This window comes from Canis lupus, chromosome 12 (genome assembly GCF_048164855.1).
Source record: "Canis lupus baileyi chromosome 12, mCanLup2.hap1, whole genome shotgun sequence".
Taxonomy (NCBI): domain Eukaryota; kingdom Metazoa; phylum Chordata; class Mammalia; order Carnivora; family Canidae; genus Canis; species Canis lupus.
Window position 1 is genome coordinate 16,177,520 of NC_132849.1, and position 16,522 is coordinate 16,194,041.

The following is a 16,522-nucleotide window of genomic DNA, read 5'->3' on the forward strand; positions in this document are numbered from 1 at the left end:
TAGCAGCTCCTAAACCATTCTCTTTCATTTGGCTTTTTTCCATCAGCATTCAGTATGCTCAGATTTCTTATGCTTACAGACACAGAACAAAAGCCTCCCTTGAGAGTCCTAACTACCACCTTCCACAGACAAGCATCTTAGAAGAATTTTTCCACTGAACCCACCCTCCATTCTGATTTCTCCACCCTCTACCCCATGCCACCCGGGACTGCTCTCATCTCTCCATCTTATGGATACTCTTCATTTCTTCCCTCCTTTGTTGGCCACTCCTTCCTTTTAATTTTTTAAAGATTTTATTAATTTATTCATGAGAGACAGAGAGAGAGGCAGAGACATAGGCAGAGGGAGAAGCAGGCTTCCTGTGGGAGCCCAATGTGGGACTTGATCCCAGGACCCTGGGATCACGACCTGAGCCAAAGGCGGATGCTCAACCACTGAGCCACTCAGGTGCCCCTGGCCACTCCTTCCATCTTGAATGTCTCCCTGCCCCTGGTTTCCAGGACACAGCACCCCTCTTGTTTCCCTCCTGCCTCTCTGGTTGCTCTTCCTCAGTCTCTATGGTGGGCTCCACTCCCTCTGCCCATCCCTCAAAATGTTAGTGATCTGGAGGTTCTGCCCTGGCAACTCTCCTCACTTCACAGACCTCAAGGGCCTTACCCTTTAAAAAAAAAATTTTTTTTTTTTTTTTTTAATTCATGAGAGACACACAGAGAGAGGCAGCAATGTAGAGGGAGAAGCAGGCTCTCCACAGGGAGCCCAATGCAGGACTCAACCCTGGGACCCCGGGGATCATGACCTGAGCCAAAGGTAGATACTCAACCACTGAGCCACCCAGGTGCCCCAACTTTACCCTTTTCTAATGGGTTTGATCACTGACAAATCTGTGCTTCTATACCGAGCTCCAGACCTCTATCTCTACATGCCGACCTGCTGGACACTTCCCCTTGCAGTTTCCTCAAACAGAACATGTCCCAGAGGGAACTCATCATCAAGATCCACCAGAACAAAACAAAATACCCAACAAAATGAAACCTTGCTATTCCTCTTGTGTTTCCTAAATTGCTATCCCGAGTAACCTGCTTGCTCGAGCTGGAAAGCTGGGCATCTCCCTGACTGTCCTGATCCTCAACATGCCACCTGTCACTAAACCCTGCCAATTCTCCCTGTTAAGATAGGTCTCAAATCCTGTAAAAAGATCAGTGGCTTCCAGGGATTAGGGGAGAGAGAGATACAAATAAGCAGAGCACAGAAGATATTTAGGGCAGTGAAATTACTGTATATGATACCATAAAAGTGGATGCATGTCCTTATACATGTCCAGACCCACAGTAGGTCCAACACCAAGAGTGGAGCCCAATGTAAACTCTGGCCACTCACTCTGCAGCCCAGCCACAGAGCATTTCTGCCCTTTCCTTTGTGTGTCCATCCTCCTTGCTCCAGGGACCTCTCCTTTCCCCCCTTCCATACCCTCTCCTCACTAATTCTGACCTATCTTTCAGGTCTCAGCGTGAATACCTCTTGCTCCCGGTTGTTTTCCTTCACCCCTGCTGTCTGGGCTAGGTGCCCCTACACTATGCTTTCACAGCACCCCATCCTCAAATGCCTTTTTATCCACTTCTATGCCCCATTCAACTGAAAGCCCAAGTGAGCAGGGACAGTATCTGCTGTGTTCATTTTGGTATCTCCAGCAGCTGGCTCAGGCTTACAGACAGTGAACACTTTGTAAATAACAGTTCAATGAATGGGGGTGCCTAGGTGGCTCAGGTCATAATCCTGGAGTCTTGGGGTGGAGCCCCGTGTCAGGAATCCCTGCTCAGCATGTGCACATGTGTGCTCTCTCAACTAAGTAAATAAAAATCTTTTAAAAACATAGTTAAATGAATGAATGAGGCTTGCTGACTTCTGTGCTAAGAGTTCTCAGCTTCCTATTCTGCTTTAATCCACAAAGTAGGCCCCTCTGGACTTATACATGTGATCACAGGTGAGTAGTGAGCAGAGGGCTGGGGGTGCCTTCTGCCCCAGACTAAGCAGGGAAATGATACTAGGGGGGCATTTTACAAGATCTTAAATGGGAGAAATTTCAAAGCTGAGACAAAGCTCAGGCTTTCCCCTCTATCACATAGGAAGTGTGCAAGCATCTCCACAAGTAAGATGCTTTTGAAAATATATGGATCTGGTTTGACCCAATTAAGCGACCCACTTTTCCTGCTTTTCTTTCTGCCCTTTCCCTGGTTATCACACAATCATCATCAAAGCAGGTATGTCTCATAAGAACCTCTGGAAAGTTCACTCGCTTGGTCCACTCTGAGTGGAGGATCAGAGGCAGCTTGGATTTGGAATTTGCTCTGAGAACTCTTGGAAGGCTCTGAGCTTTGGCTGTCTCTGAGTAACCCCAAAGGGCCCTCCACACTTGGGTGGGTTCCAGCCCAGGTCATTCTTCTCTTCCTGTCCTCGCAGCCAGGCCGACTTGGGCTTGAGAGAAGACAGAATGCTGGGTGAATTATTTGCTGGAAGTGAGGGGGTTGTGTGCCCACTCCCACCTGACCCAGCCCTCCCTTCAGGCAAGGTCAGTATCCGCAAACAGCCAGCTGCATTTTCCTCCCGGGAATGCTAAAGAGGCTGAGTTAGTAAAAATCTATCTCATTAACAGCCTGACCTACTAGCATTGATCACACTAGAAGTGACGCCTGCACACACAGTCCCCATCATGTGCACAGGGGCAAGGCTTCAGTGGAGCGCAAAAAGCCATTTAAATCCGTCAAGGGCTCAAAACATCCTCCAAACTAATAACCCCCGACAAAGTACCACCAGAGAAAATTCCTTGCGGATTTGAGATTTTCACTCTGTTAATCTCCTAACTCAATAAAGCAAACACTCCTGCAGCAAATTAAATACTTTTATTAAAGGGTCCCTTCCTGCATTCCCTTTGATGTGGTATAGGCCTGCAACTCTCCCAGGGCCTAAATGTCTGTGTAAGGGGTTGTCCACTCCCCCACACCACCATCATTTTCTCCTGTTACCCCCAAGGAGGCCCAGAACCCACTAGGATTCGCAGATTCTTGGATTCTGGAGACTTCTAAGACCTCTAGCTTCCCAGAGTAGATCTCCCAGCCTGTCAGGTGAGGGAAATACTTCCTGATCTTCTGTGGGAGGATATGGCTGTCCCCAGGTACCTTTACTGTTGTGGTTTATCTGGAGGAGTTCTTAGTACAACTGTTCAGGCCAAGGTGGACATGTTGGCCAATGGTCATGCCCTTCTCTCTGACCTTTCTATAGGCTTGCTGGTCATACCTCCAGCAATGAGCTGGAGACCTGATGAGGTTAGCTGGACAAAAGATTAAAAGAGGCTAGGTAGAGAAAGGGGGGGGTTGGGACTCAAGGTAGGGAGGTCAGAGCTCCTCTCCTCCCATGGCTTCCTATCCCCAAGTTGGCCTCCAAGCTGCTTCTCCCTCACATCTGCCTGGAATTGCATTCAGCCATTTTAACTTCTCTGAGCCATAACTTTCCTCTCACTATTGGTTTAAGGTCCACTCAGGACCCTTCCATAATCACCTCAGATGCTGTCCTCAGAAAGCCTTGCAGGGAAACCTATCAGCTTGCAGATGGTAACTCAGATCAGACCCCTTTATATTTCAGGAAAAGCCTCCTTCTAGAAACATCATCTCCTACAGTTTATAAGCTTCATTACAGGGTCTATAGTGCAGAAGGCTCTATGGATCCATTCTCAGAGATCAGAAATAGTATTTTGCCTAGGATGACAGACAATCAGGTCTCTGGGGGCCCTGAGGCTCTGTGGGAGTACATGATAAGCCCTCATGGAAGTCTGGTCCTGGCACCAGATACAGACCTCACCCAGTGGGGAAAACACACTCTTTTTCCTGGGTCTCTGAGAAGGCCCTTCACAACATTCCTTCTATTTGCCCATCTTAGACAAGGAAGGGAGGAGAAGTACAAGCTCCTCAGAGACATTAAGCCACAGGAGTCCAGACCAGGCCCTGGTCATTTAAAATGTCCTACTCGGGATGCGTGGGTGGCTCAATGGTTGAGTGTTTGCTTTCAGCTCAGGTCATGATCCCAGGGTCCTGGGATCGAGTCCCACACTGGGCTCCCTGCAGGAAACCTGCTTCTCGCTCTGCCTATGTCTCTGCCTCTCTCTGTGTCTCTCTTGAATAAGTAAATAAAATCTTTAAATAAAATAAAATAAAATGCCCTACCCCTCTCTTCTCAGCCCTGAATAGATGCTCTGGTCTCTGTGACTTTTTCCATTTATGTCCCATTCCAGTGGAATTGCCTCCAGGCTCATGTATTCCCATGGAAACCCAAACAGAGTCTCTCAAAGTTAGAGGAATGGGGAGGGAGGTAGCTGAGAAAATAGGGAAAGCACACAAAGTGCAGAAGCCCTTAGGCTAGGGTCAGACAGGCCTGAGCTAGATCCCAGGCTCAGCAGCCAGCACACTGACCTTTGCAAGCTATATGGCCCTCTAAACCTCAGTATCCTCATCTATAAAATGGGGATCATAATAGCTCCCACCTCCTTAGGGGCAATGTGCAGCTTGAGTGAGAGGAGCCTGGAAATTATCTAGCATATAGTAAGGGCTCAGTGAATGGCTGATAGGTCAAGGCTCAAGGGCTTCTGGCAGGCCAGGAGGTAGGAATTCATTCCTTCCCCAAGGCCAGCAGGGATTTGGTAGTCCACCCAGTGGCCTTTCTTCCGGGAGAGATTAGTAGGGGAGAGGCTTGGGGATGTCCAAACCTGCTCTTCCCCACTCTACAGAGTCACTGCCCAGGTGAGGGAGGTTAATGGGTAAGGGAAGAGCCCAGGCCATGGTTGGAGCAGCCTGGGAAGAGCCAGTCCTAGATACAGGTGACAGTCCAGGCATTCTCAACTATGGCAACAACAGCCCCAAAGGGGTCTTGGGGGAGCAAAAATTTCAAATATCAATCACCATGATTTATGGCACTCCAAAGTTCAAGCCAATCTGACAGAATCATGTTCCTTAGTATTTTATTCCTCTCATTAGACATAAATCAAATAATAATTTAATAAAGTTGAATTAAAATTTCTCAGGGGTAAGGGGCACACTAATACAAAAAAAAAAAAAAAAAAAAAGGGTCAAGAAACATTGGTATGGTCCATCTTCCGGACTTTCTCAACATCCTTCCCAGGGTCCCTCCACTCTCACCAGCCCTTCTACCTCCTACCATATCCTTCCTTTTCCTTAGACTCTCAGCAGCAGTTGGTGTTGCTGATCAGGCCAGTTCAGGTAGAAGGCCACTCTGTCCCAGCCACTGGGTACGGCCAACACTGCTACTCACTCCAATCCTCCCTTGGCTCCATGTCTTCACCGTGTGGTTCCTCAACAGTCTTCTGACTCTTTTTTTTCCTTCTACTGACTCTATATACACAGTTCCTCTGTCCCCCCACCCCCACCCCACATGTGCCTCCAGAGCTCCACTCTGCTTGTCCCACTTCAAACTCTGCTTCAGAGGCCCACTGGACCATTCCACCTGGATTTTTCATGACTACATTTCTTTCTTCCAGGAAGCCCTCCTTGCCTACCCTAGCTCCTTGGTGCTTTCCCTTCTATCACATTTAGTTTGAACCATTTGACAAGAAAGAATATATGTTTTTGTTATTATTCTCTCATGGTGTCATGTATGTTTGTTCTACTTTCCCACTTGGATTTTAATTTGAGAATAAAGACAAAATGATAAGTATCTGTTTGCTCCTTAGTGTCCAGTCTAGTTCTGGACACCAAGGAAGGCAGATGTGGAGGTCTTTAGGGGCCAAAGAGTGCCCCAGCAGAACTCAAGGTGCAAGATGCCACTGGTTACTGGTCCTTCCCACCAGGAGGGTCAGCTCAGCCTGGGTCCCAGGCAGACCGCAGGGGGGAGCCCTCCCCTCCCCTCCCCCAGGACTGCACCTCACCTGGCTGACTCCTTCCACTCCATCTGGTCTCCGTCGTGCTGCAGAGTGTCCATTTCTGTGAAGAGGGTGGGGTTGGGAGCCTCATCTTCCTCCCCCAGGATGTCCTGGAGCTGCTCAGCAGCTGGAGACCCTGCAAAAAAAAAAAAAAAAAAAAAAAAAAAATGGGCAGCAGGATCTGCTGAATGGCCTGGAGGAGGACAAGGGCTGCAAGGCCAATTGCAATGGAGCCAGAGCCAAGCTCAAGGGAAAAGTATTTCCTAATTTAGTAAAACTAAGTCCAGCTTCTGGGTGAAGCTAGACTCAGGACTCGGAATTGGATGTGGGTGAGATATTCTTTGAGATAAAGGGATAAAAGGTTTTAGTTTGGATTCAGACTCCAGGGTCTTATAGCTGACAATGAAGAAGGATAGAAAATGGCCAAAGCTGGGTGACAGCAAGGATAGGAAACAGAAAAGTGAGAAGTGAGAAAAACTCTGACTCAACTTCAGCATACCAAACCCAGAGGGACCCCTTTTCCCACTGGGCCCCAAAACCAGTCAACTCCCAGTGTTGGCCTTGAAGAAGCAATCTGTGAAAGGACATGCTTGTACTGGTGTGCCACAAGAGCCCACCTTCTTCATGGGTAGGTGACAACATATTCCTGAGATCCTGGCCTGCTTTCTGACTGCCCAGGGATGTCACCTCCTGGGTGTATCTCAGGCACCTCAAAAGTTAGCATTCCAACATGAACATGTGCCCTTCCCCAACATGCTTCCCCTTCCTGCCTCCCTTCCTTCCTTCCCCTCATTCAGTATTTCATGAAAGTCTACTATATGCCAGGCATTGTTGCAGGTGTTGGGAAACAAAGCTGGGATGAAGGCCCATACATCCTTGCTGTCTCAAATGTCTGTTCTAGTGGCAGAAACAAATAATCAACAGGTAAACAAAAGCATAAATGATCATTTCAACCATTCTGAAAAAAAAAAAAAGATAAAGCAACCGGAGGGGCACTTGGGTGGCTCAGTGGGTTAAGCATCTGCCTTTGGCTCAGGTCATGATCCCAGAGTCCTAGGATTGAGCCCCACATCAGGCTCCTTGCTCAGCGGGGAGTCTGCTTCTCCCTCTCCCTCTGTCTGCTGCTCCCCTTGCTTGTGCTCACTCTGTCAAATAAATAAATAAAATCTTAGAAAAAGAAAACAAAGCAACCAGAGAACTATATTAGATTGGTTAAGGAAGACCTCTCTGGGGAATGTTTGTTTGAATTGTGACTTGGAAGAGAATGAGCCATTTCTGCACCTCTGGAAAAAAAAAAAAAAAGAGTGCTCCATGTGTTTCAAAGACCCTGAAGTGAGAGTGTGCTAGCCATTGTGCCTAGAGCATGGTGAGTAAGAGAGGGGCAGGACATGATGAGGAAAGCCTTGGTTAAAAGCACGGCTGTCTACCCAACTGTACAGGCTAGACACCCTGGAGTCATCTTCACCTCAACTACTTTCTCTCACCTCCACCCCCATTTGAAAGTTTTTAAGAATATTTCCCTCCTCACCAATCCCTTTGCCCCTGCCCTGGTTCAGTCTTTCATTGACTGTCTCCTGGGCTTCATCAAGTCTTCCCCTTCCTCCAAGGCCCTGCATCCCTGCAATTTATCATACCCACTGACCCTCACTTATTTCCCCATGGATACCCAATGGTCAATAATTTCAACTACTCTGTCATTGTACTCCCCACTCTTAATCCTTGACTACCCAGTAAAACCAGGCAGCCAATGCCCAAACAAGAATTCATTGACCCAGTCACTTCTGAAAGATTGTCCTGGGGGCACAGAGAGAGGCAGTGTGGTACTGTGGTCTGGTAGAGAGGAGGTGCACAATGGGCTTGCAATCCAACTAGACATAAGTATGAATCCAAGAGTTGCCACTGCTTATGAGTGAATTCAGTCTGAGTGAGCAGGATTGTTGGGAAGAACAAGGAAATAAATCGGATAAGGAGTATAAGACACATGACATGGGCCGGGAGTGTAACAGGTACTAATCCCCTTCACCACCAACCCCAGCACCCAGGCTCATGGGCCTTGCTGGAAACAACCATCCTACAGTACAGGTCTTAGAAGTGCAGCCACTTCCCAATCATCCTTGTCAGCATGCCCCTTGATGCCATTCTTAACCTTTGCTCCTCTCTTCAAGCCTCTTGATCCATCTCCTATCTACTCCACCAAGGAACTAAAGGCCTCTAGATGTGAAATCGATCACATCCAGTTCTTCTGTACCCTTACCACTTTGTAGTTCGTTTTTGAACAAAGGAGTCCTTCCTCCAGCTTAATCTCTGGCCACATTTATTCCCTTCTGCTGGGTCATAATTTTATCAACTAGTTTCCTTACCTTGGTCTTCAACTTCATCTCTCCACTATTTTTCTCCCAGCCTAGAAACAGTCCTTCCTACTCTAGAACACTCTTCCCTGACTCTGCCTGCCACCCAAGCTCTCCTTTCTCTCCAATTTCTTGAAGGAGTGGTCTCCACCTTCTCCTTACCCAGTCACTTTCCAACCTGATGCAACTGGTTCAGCCCCATCACTCTAAGGGACAGAGATTTCAAACTGGCAACTCAAAGATATGCTTAATTTAGTTCTCACATAGTATAAAAGTTTTTTTGAAATTATTGCTAACATAAAGAATTATGATATTTCATTTAACAATCCAGATTTCTATTTTTTCTTGAAAATTCAGATGCTCTGATGACTGTGCCTACATTCCTTCCTGGCAAAAATCAACTAGGACTGAGTGATGGCTGCTTCCTTTAGATGGGCATATCCACTTTTTAAAAGTCCTTTTATTTGAGTATAGTTGACACACAGTGTAATGGGCATATGCATCTTAGTTTGCCACAACCCCCACTACTCCCTGCTATACCCTGCTCATCTCATTTATGCTATGCACCTGAGCATACAACCCTGTCTTCAGATTGATCTTGTTATCTTATTCTCAAACCAGTAAATTAATAAAACCAAGCAAACCAGCAGGTCTGGCCTATCTCTTTGGGTCATCAGTGGTGCTGACTGCTCCCTCTGAACTGACATGCTACTCTTGGCTCTCATAATGCAGTACTTTCTTGATATATTTTCCTATCTCTTCAAGGACTCCTCAATATCTTTCCCTGGCCCCTCTTTCCTGTCTTACATAAATCTTCATCTTTCCTGAGATTTCTCCTTGGCCTTCTCTTTTCTCTTTGTACACCCTACACCATCTTGTGTTCTTCATGGTGTCACCCTATAGATGAGGTCACTCATGCCTCCAGACCTGCCTGTATTGAGCATTTCCAACTGTCAACTGGATTACTCCATCTGGGAGTTCTGTAGCCTTCACAAGTCAATTTCAATATATTCATAATGGTTCCCTTATTCCAATACCCTAACTCTGCCCTTCTCAGTTTTGAATGATATAGCACTGCTAACTACCCAGCCATCGAGATAAGAAATATTGTACTCCCTCCTGAAGCCTCTTTCTCACCATTCATGTCCAATCAAATACTAACTTCTTTCTCTTGCTTCCTAAATATTTTTCAGCTCTCTCCATTTTATTCCTACCCAATGCCACTGTCTTATTTCAGGTTCTCATTATTTCCTGTTCCTAACACTGCGAGAGCCTTACTGCTCCCACTGTCTCTGGTTGCATAATCCACCTCTATTCCCTATGTGGCAGCAAAGTTTGCTTTTAAAACATTTCAAACATGTACACGTGACACACTCCTGGGAGTCATGGTGCTCTTTGGGCAGCACTGTAAAAGCTTTTGCATAGGAGTAAGAAATAATTTTACTAGCAGAAAATACTATTAATTTATCTGTATGTAGCTCAATCTACGACATTTATTTAGATGAATGTTATTTCTGAATTTTTCCATTACTTTAAACATAGTCCTTTCACTGGGTTATTGGTTGCTAATACTTGTTAGCAGACATCAAAGGTTAAGGAAATTTTACAGAAGAAAAACTAATTGAACAAATAACCTTATTTTTTCTTTAAATTGGGAGAAGACTATGACTTTTTGATTCTGAGAGACACACCAGTTCTCCATGAAATCACAGTTCAAGAACTACTCTTTCAAAAATATAGGTTTGATAATGTTACTCTCTATATGAAAAACCCTTAATAGGCTCTGTATTACCTAGAGCCGAAGGTCTATGACATGGTTTAAAACATCCCTTGTGGGATCCCTGGGTGGTGCAGCGGTTTGGCGCCTGCCTTTGGCCAAGGGCGCGATCCTGGAGACCCGGGATCGAATCCCACGTCGGGCTCCTGTGCATGGAGCCTGCTTCTCCCTCTGCCTATGTCTCTGCCTCTCTCTCTCTCTCTCTCTCTCTCTGTGTGACTATCATAAATAAATAAAAATTAAAAAAAAATAAAAAAATAAAAATAAAAAATAAAACATCCCTTGTGATCTGGCCCTTACCTGCCTACTTAGGTTCTACCATGTTCCTCAGCCAGTTGCCCTGGAACCCAGTCACCCTTAACCCCAGATACCCTTGACCCCAGCCATCCCTGACCTCAGACACTCCAGACCCCAGCCACCCTCAATCCCAGATAGCCTGGACCCCAGCCACATCAGACCATACACAGTTCTCTGAAGAGGAGGGCACCTTACTCCTTGGATCCTGGTACCTACTGCTCCCTAAGCTTGGAATTCCCTTTCCCCTTCAAGTCCAAATAAGAAGACAAGTAAATGAAACAATCACAGAAAGAGGAGACAGGGCAGAGAGCAGGATGCCTGAAGTAGCTCTGTCTGAGACATTACCTGCTCCCTGGAATGGCTGAATGCTGGGGTCTCCGGCTGTTGGCACTGCCTCTGGCCCCAGTCTGTTTCTGCTGCTGCCCCCTGGCCACTGCCTCCAAACGTCCTCTTCCCCACCAGGTCACAAAAAATTCACTTTTGTTTCCAGTTAAGCACCAGGGGTGGCGTGGAGGAGAGAAGACAAGAGACAGAGACCAGAGATGGGAGGGGAGGGGGGAATATGGGAAAGACTGCAGAGGTGGAGGGAGGACTGTGTGTGGGAGAGAAAAGAGATGTAGTAAGTGAGAGAGATTGTGAGTAGAAAGAAATACTGTATTGAGGGTGAATTAAAGGTACTGGAGGTATGAGAGAAGTGTGTGTGTGTGTGTGTGTGTGTGAGAGAGAGAGAGAGAGAGAGAAAATGTGAGAGAGCAATGTGAGGGGCGGGGGTCCCAAGTGCACCAGAGAGAGAAGAGAGAGGAGAGAAGGGCTTAGTGGTGCCTCAGAGGCTGGAGCAGGCAGCCAGGTCTTCACAGCAGCAAGGGCAGTAGCAGCAGCAGTCCTGTGAGAGCGCTGGTGCAACTGCCCCGTCCCCCCTCCACTATGAGGGCTCCAGGAGAGCCCAAGCACCTCTCCTCAGGCCCCTTTATAAAGGCAGAAGTAGGATTTGCCAGGAGACTCCCTGGGGCCTCCTTAAGAGACTTGGCTGCAGGTGAGCTGGCTGGAGAGTGGCTGCCAAGGCAGAGTTCTCTGGCTACACGGCCCCAGAGGAGGTGGGGTAGTTAGGGAGGGTTGCTGTGGGGTCTCGTGTTTCAAAGCAACCATGCTTGGTCAATAATATTCCATGGAGCTGGTTTCTCTCTGTCCCCAGCTTCAAACCCAAACTCCTGATCCTCTAACTCTTCAGCTATTTCTGCGACGAAAGTGCCAGATACCATCACTCAGTAGGTGTTTCCTGAGAGCCCGTGGACAGTGAGGACTGGTTACTCGAGGGTGTGCGGTGAACCCCACAGGGAATTATTTTGCTCTGCTGAGACACTCCTAATCTCCTGGGTTCATTTCAACAAGTGCTTACTGAGTACTTAGAATGTGCCAAGGTTGATTAGAGGTCACTAGGCGGCTGCTGCTCCAAGGGGCACTGAGCCCTGAATTCTCTAAGTCTCAGGGTTAGGAGGGAGCTTAGCCACTGTCGAATCCAAGCCCTTTACTTCACAGATGAAAAATGGGAAACCCAGTTTACATCATAGATGGCCCCACCAAGCCCCAAATTAGGGGATCCCAGAGGAAAGCAAAGTTTTCTAACATCCTCCACCCAACACTGCCCACCTGCAGCTGGCCCCACTCACCACATTTTCATACATGAGGCTCAAGGATCTAGAATGCCCACTTTAAAGTTGAGAAAACAGCAGCAGCAGATCAGAGGTATCTGTTTAGGTGCTGGGATTCAAGCAAACATCACCATCCAGGAGTTTCTGCCATGGTGGGCTTCTCAACAGGACAGGATACTGAGGATGTAGGCACCTCCTCCAGGGTCCCAGGCTCTCCAGGTCACACTACCATGTGACTGAAGTCACCCCATCTCCTCCTGAGTGCCACTGGGCAGCTACTACATGCAATACTGGGTCAGGAGCTGTGGACTGCCCAGAAACACCACAGAAACACCCAAAGAGAGATCACCAAGGATGCCAAAGGATTCTCTTTATTTGTGTGGTGCTCTAAGAGCCCATACCTGGATTTAACACCTGACTCTGCTAATTATTAGCACTAGGATGTTGGCAAAGCATTAAGCTCTCTGAGCCTTGGTTTCCCCATCTATAAAGTGGGGCTAATCACACTTATCTCATTAGATTGTGGTGGCCATTAAGTGAGATAATATATGTAATGTAGTTGGCGCAGTACTTGGTATACACCAGTCACACAATAAATGCTATCGCTATTATTGTTGTTGCCAACAGGTCTGATACCTTTCTCCATTATTACCAGTCATCAAGTCCACTATTGCCAGTCCTCACTGTCCACAGGCTCTCAGAAACACCCACTGAGTGATGGTATCTGGCACTTCCATTGCAGAAGTAGCTGAAGAGGTAGAGGATCAGGAATTTGGGTTTGAGGTTGGGGACAGAGAGAAACCAGCTTCATGGAACATTATTGACCAAGCATGACCCCACATTCTTTTAAATATTCTAAGGGCTCAATCCTTTTCAACCTCTAAATGCCCATGCCGCTCCCACGCTACCCTGAGGCCCTTCTACCCTGTCTTCCCCTCCCTCCTTCCCATAGAGGGTTTGGCACACCACATGTTGGGCTCCCAGGTCAGGGTGACTCTAATGCACTGTGGGCCCCATGCACATGCAGCACATCAGAAGTTAATCCACATAATGAGAAATGCCACAGGTAATAGCCACTGTGGTTGATAGCACACAGCTGAGAGTCACATAGTGATGGCTGTAGGACTGGACTGTGCCAGCAGTTGCTCGGAGAAGCATAACAGTGCTGGAGCAAGCATCAAGAAGCACAATAAAAGAAGCAAGTAGCATTGTGCTTTTACTGAGTGGGAACTGTCCAGTCATTGGATTAGCAAAGCACAAAATGATCTAGTATACTATATACCAGCAAGCCTTTAATTCCTAGTAAAGACTGAGAAGGCTATGAGGATAGTCTGGAAGTCAAGCTGAGGACTGGGTCCTGGGGCCCTGGGCTTTGGGTGAGCCCTTTCAGAGGGCTTTCAGAAGTTCCCTCCCTCTCTCTTGGGCTCCACACAAATCTCTAGATAGCCAGCTTTGCAAGGTTGGAGTCAGCACAGAGCTCACCAGCATGGGCACTCAATAAATATTTGCTGGGTGAATGAATTTCACTGATTAACACTCATGAGTGTATCAGCTGGATTAGGCTTGGCAAGAAAGCAGCCAAGGACAAGGAAATGCTGCTGTGAGTAGAGCCGAGTGGAGACTTTGGGTAGCTGAAGGTCACTGAATATTGGGAAATGGGAACTGACCTAGGGTTCTAAAATCATTCTTGCAACTGTGTGAGGGGGGTGGTCTTGAGAGGCCATGTGAAGGCCCCAAGTCCTCATTTCATGGACAGTAAAGTTTTGTTCCTAGGAATCTGTCCTAAAACTCCAAATGTACCCTCTGAGAGAAGAGGAAGAGAATATACCTCCTTTGGTGTTAACAGGAATCCTTCCCGTCATTGGTAGTTTTAGGGGGTATCAGACCAGCCACACACCCCCAAAGGCAACTGTGTTTGTGGAATGTATTACCTATGCCTCTTGGCTATAGCTAATTAGACCACAAACAGTTCATGGGACATCTGACCCAAGCCCGAAAATTTTGAATTGAGTCTCTAAGATAACTGGAGCTTTTCTCAATGGTCTCTGGAAGAGAGAGCATGTAAACTGGAAGGCAAGGGCACAGAGATGCAGAAAAGGCTATAGAAAGAGGGGAATGGAGTAGACCCTCAGGAAAGGCAGGGGAAGAGGCCATCAGTCCTGGAGAGGGGATTGAGAGGTATGGTGTCCACTTGCTGATCCTGGCTGTTTATTTTGCTTTGGGATTGTGAGAGACTTCTTTGGGCTTGTAATAACCTACACACACACACACACACACACACACACACACACACACGCCCTCCTTGCCCAAGCCAGCTCAGATAGGTTTTTGATACTTGTGATCAAATTACCTTCTTAATCATGAGTGCCTCTTATATGAAATTCTAGGGTATGGAAATTTTCTTCTGTGTACCTTCTTAAGAACCACAAGTGTAGGAGTTATAAAGAATGTTGAGTCACTGAAGGGAAAATAGTTAGAATGAGAAAGAATGGGGAATCAGTAAAAGAGGGGAGTGAAACAATAGAAGAACAGGCCAAAAGCAAGAAAAGAAGGAAGGCCAAGGAAAAGAAACCTTGGCCTGGGCCCTGACTCTGCCTGAGGGAGTTGCTGCATCAGAGGACCAGAAGAGCTTGGCAAGGGCACTGCCAGCTCCCCTACAGACTTTTGGATGGAACCAAGGCTGGAGGATCTTGATGTGTTGGGCAAATAGGGAGATTCAACCAGATTCAAATAAAAGATCCCTCAGCCTTCCCCAGGAAGGGCATCAATCTCAATATGAGATCAGAGAGACCTCGAGCATTTGCAGGAGACCCCACAGAGAAAAGAGAACAATGACACTGAAGCCCTGGAGGAGGAACTTCTGACACTTCTGGGGAGCCAAAATAGTAAAAGGCAATTGATTGTAGCATATCGATTATTTATCATTTTAGATGTGTAACAATGTTAGAGATAGTTTTCAATTAGCATGTGTTTTTTTATCGCTTTGTTTTAGTGAGTATAAACACAGTAAAGAAATTGTTATTTAAAATCAACAAAGACAGTGGCTGCTTCTCCTGCCCGAGCCGTCAGGGACATGGGGGCCCAATTCACACACAGAATCCTGACATAGTCTGCAGAGGGAGAAGGGGGAGAAGGAAGCCTCAAGCCCCTTTCAGATCTTCGAGGCCACCGAAAGGCTAGACAGGCTAGACGCAGAGGCGATGGTCTGTGTGTTTGGTGTAACCCATTATGTGGCCTCAGCTGTGCGAAAATGTGCTGGGAGCCAAGAAGGGGTGGAAAGAGAATTGATGTGATTGGAAAGTGAGGGGACTGAGTGTATGCTCATGGAAGGGGCTCTGCGCTGAGAGCAAGGAGGTGCGAGGGCACTCGGGAGGGGGCAGAGGGTGGCAGGAGTCTCCGCAAAATATGATAGGAGGCTGGAACTGTAGAGAAAAATGCCCAGTGTGAAATTTCAAGTGGCCAGAGGATTTTTAAGAACGGGGATATCTAGTATCTCATTTCAAAAATTGTGTATCTCTGCAATGTTAAACTTGGTTCTGACCCTCCATCAAAGTCTGCCATTCACATGTATGCCATACGTGGCCAATTCTGGGAAAACCAAAGAAGGTCTGAACTCCATGCATGAGCTGGCCTGGAGGTGAAGGCAGAGAATAGGTCTAGGAGGTGAAACATATGGAGATGACAAGCCCACCAGGCAGGGACTTGGATGACAGGATGACAGGTGACACTGAGACCAGCAGCCCCTGGGAATACACAGCAATTAGGCAAAGACATGGATCTCCTCCAGGATGAGGCCAGGGAGACCAGAGTCCATTTTAGCTAATACTCAAAGAATAAGGACACCCGGCTAACATATGGTTTATAAAAACTACCTATTTATTAGGACTTTCATTGGTTTGCTAGCAAACCTGGATTCTCAAATCTAATTTCCCCTCAAGATCTTAAGGTCACTAACTCACTAATAGGATTTTTTTGTTTGTTTTTAGAATAGTCCTCACAGCTGGGGAGGGAATGCTATATATGTTGATAATTCCAGGAGACCCAGATTTTAAGATGTCAAAGAACAAGAAGAGAGAGAAAAGGGGATCCCTGGGTGGCGCAGCGGTTTGGCGCCTGCCTTTGGCCCAGGGCGCGATCCTGGAGACCCGGGATCGAGTCCCACGTCTGGCTCCCGGAGCATGGAGCCTGTTTCTCCCTCTGCCTATGTCTCTGCCTCTCTCTCTGTGACTATCATAAAAAAAAAGAAGAAGAAGAGAGAGAAAATACAGGCTTCCTTTGGGAAATCCATTTTAATTTGCTTTCCTGCATGTCCCCTACCTCCAAGGGGCATGATAGGTCTAGAATGATCCTCATTCTTTCTGCTTTTCCATCTTCCTTTCCCCAAGTCTCTCTCCAAGTTATATCCTTCCAAGACACAAATTTGTAAGGTACGCAAAGGCAAGAAAATGACCCTGTTTCAAAGCTTCGAAGTCTAAAAGAATCCTAACTGTCTTTGCACCTATGTTGGAAATCGCCTGTTTCAGGAACT

General features: G+C 47.0%; 1 protein-coding gene across 9 annotated transcripts in view; it reads right to left on the bottom strand.

Annotated features, from left to right (window-relative positions):
• Positions 1-16,522, bottom strand: part of SLC4A5 (solute carrier family 4 member 5) — a 110,099-nt gene that overhangs the window by 61,165 nt on the left and 32,412 nt on the right. For all 9 annotated transcript variants that reach the window (XR_012004265.1, XM_072769872.1, XM_072769867.1 and 6 more), the window contains one exon: positions 5,930-6,059. Coding sequence is in view for 8 of the 9 variants with exons in the window: in XM_072769872.1 (XP_072625973.1) it covers positions 5,930-6,059 (130 nt within the window). In the remaining variant the exon portion in view is untranslated. The remainder of the gene's footprint in view (positions 1-5,929; positions 6,060-16,522) is intronic.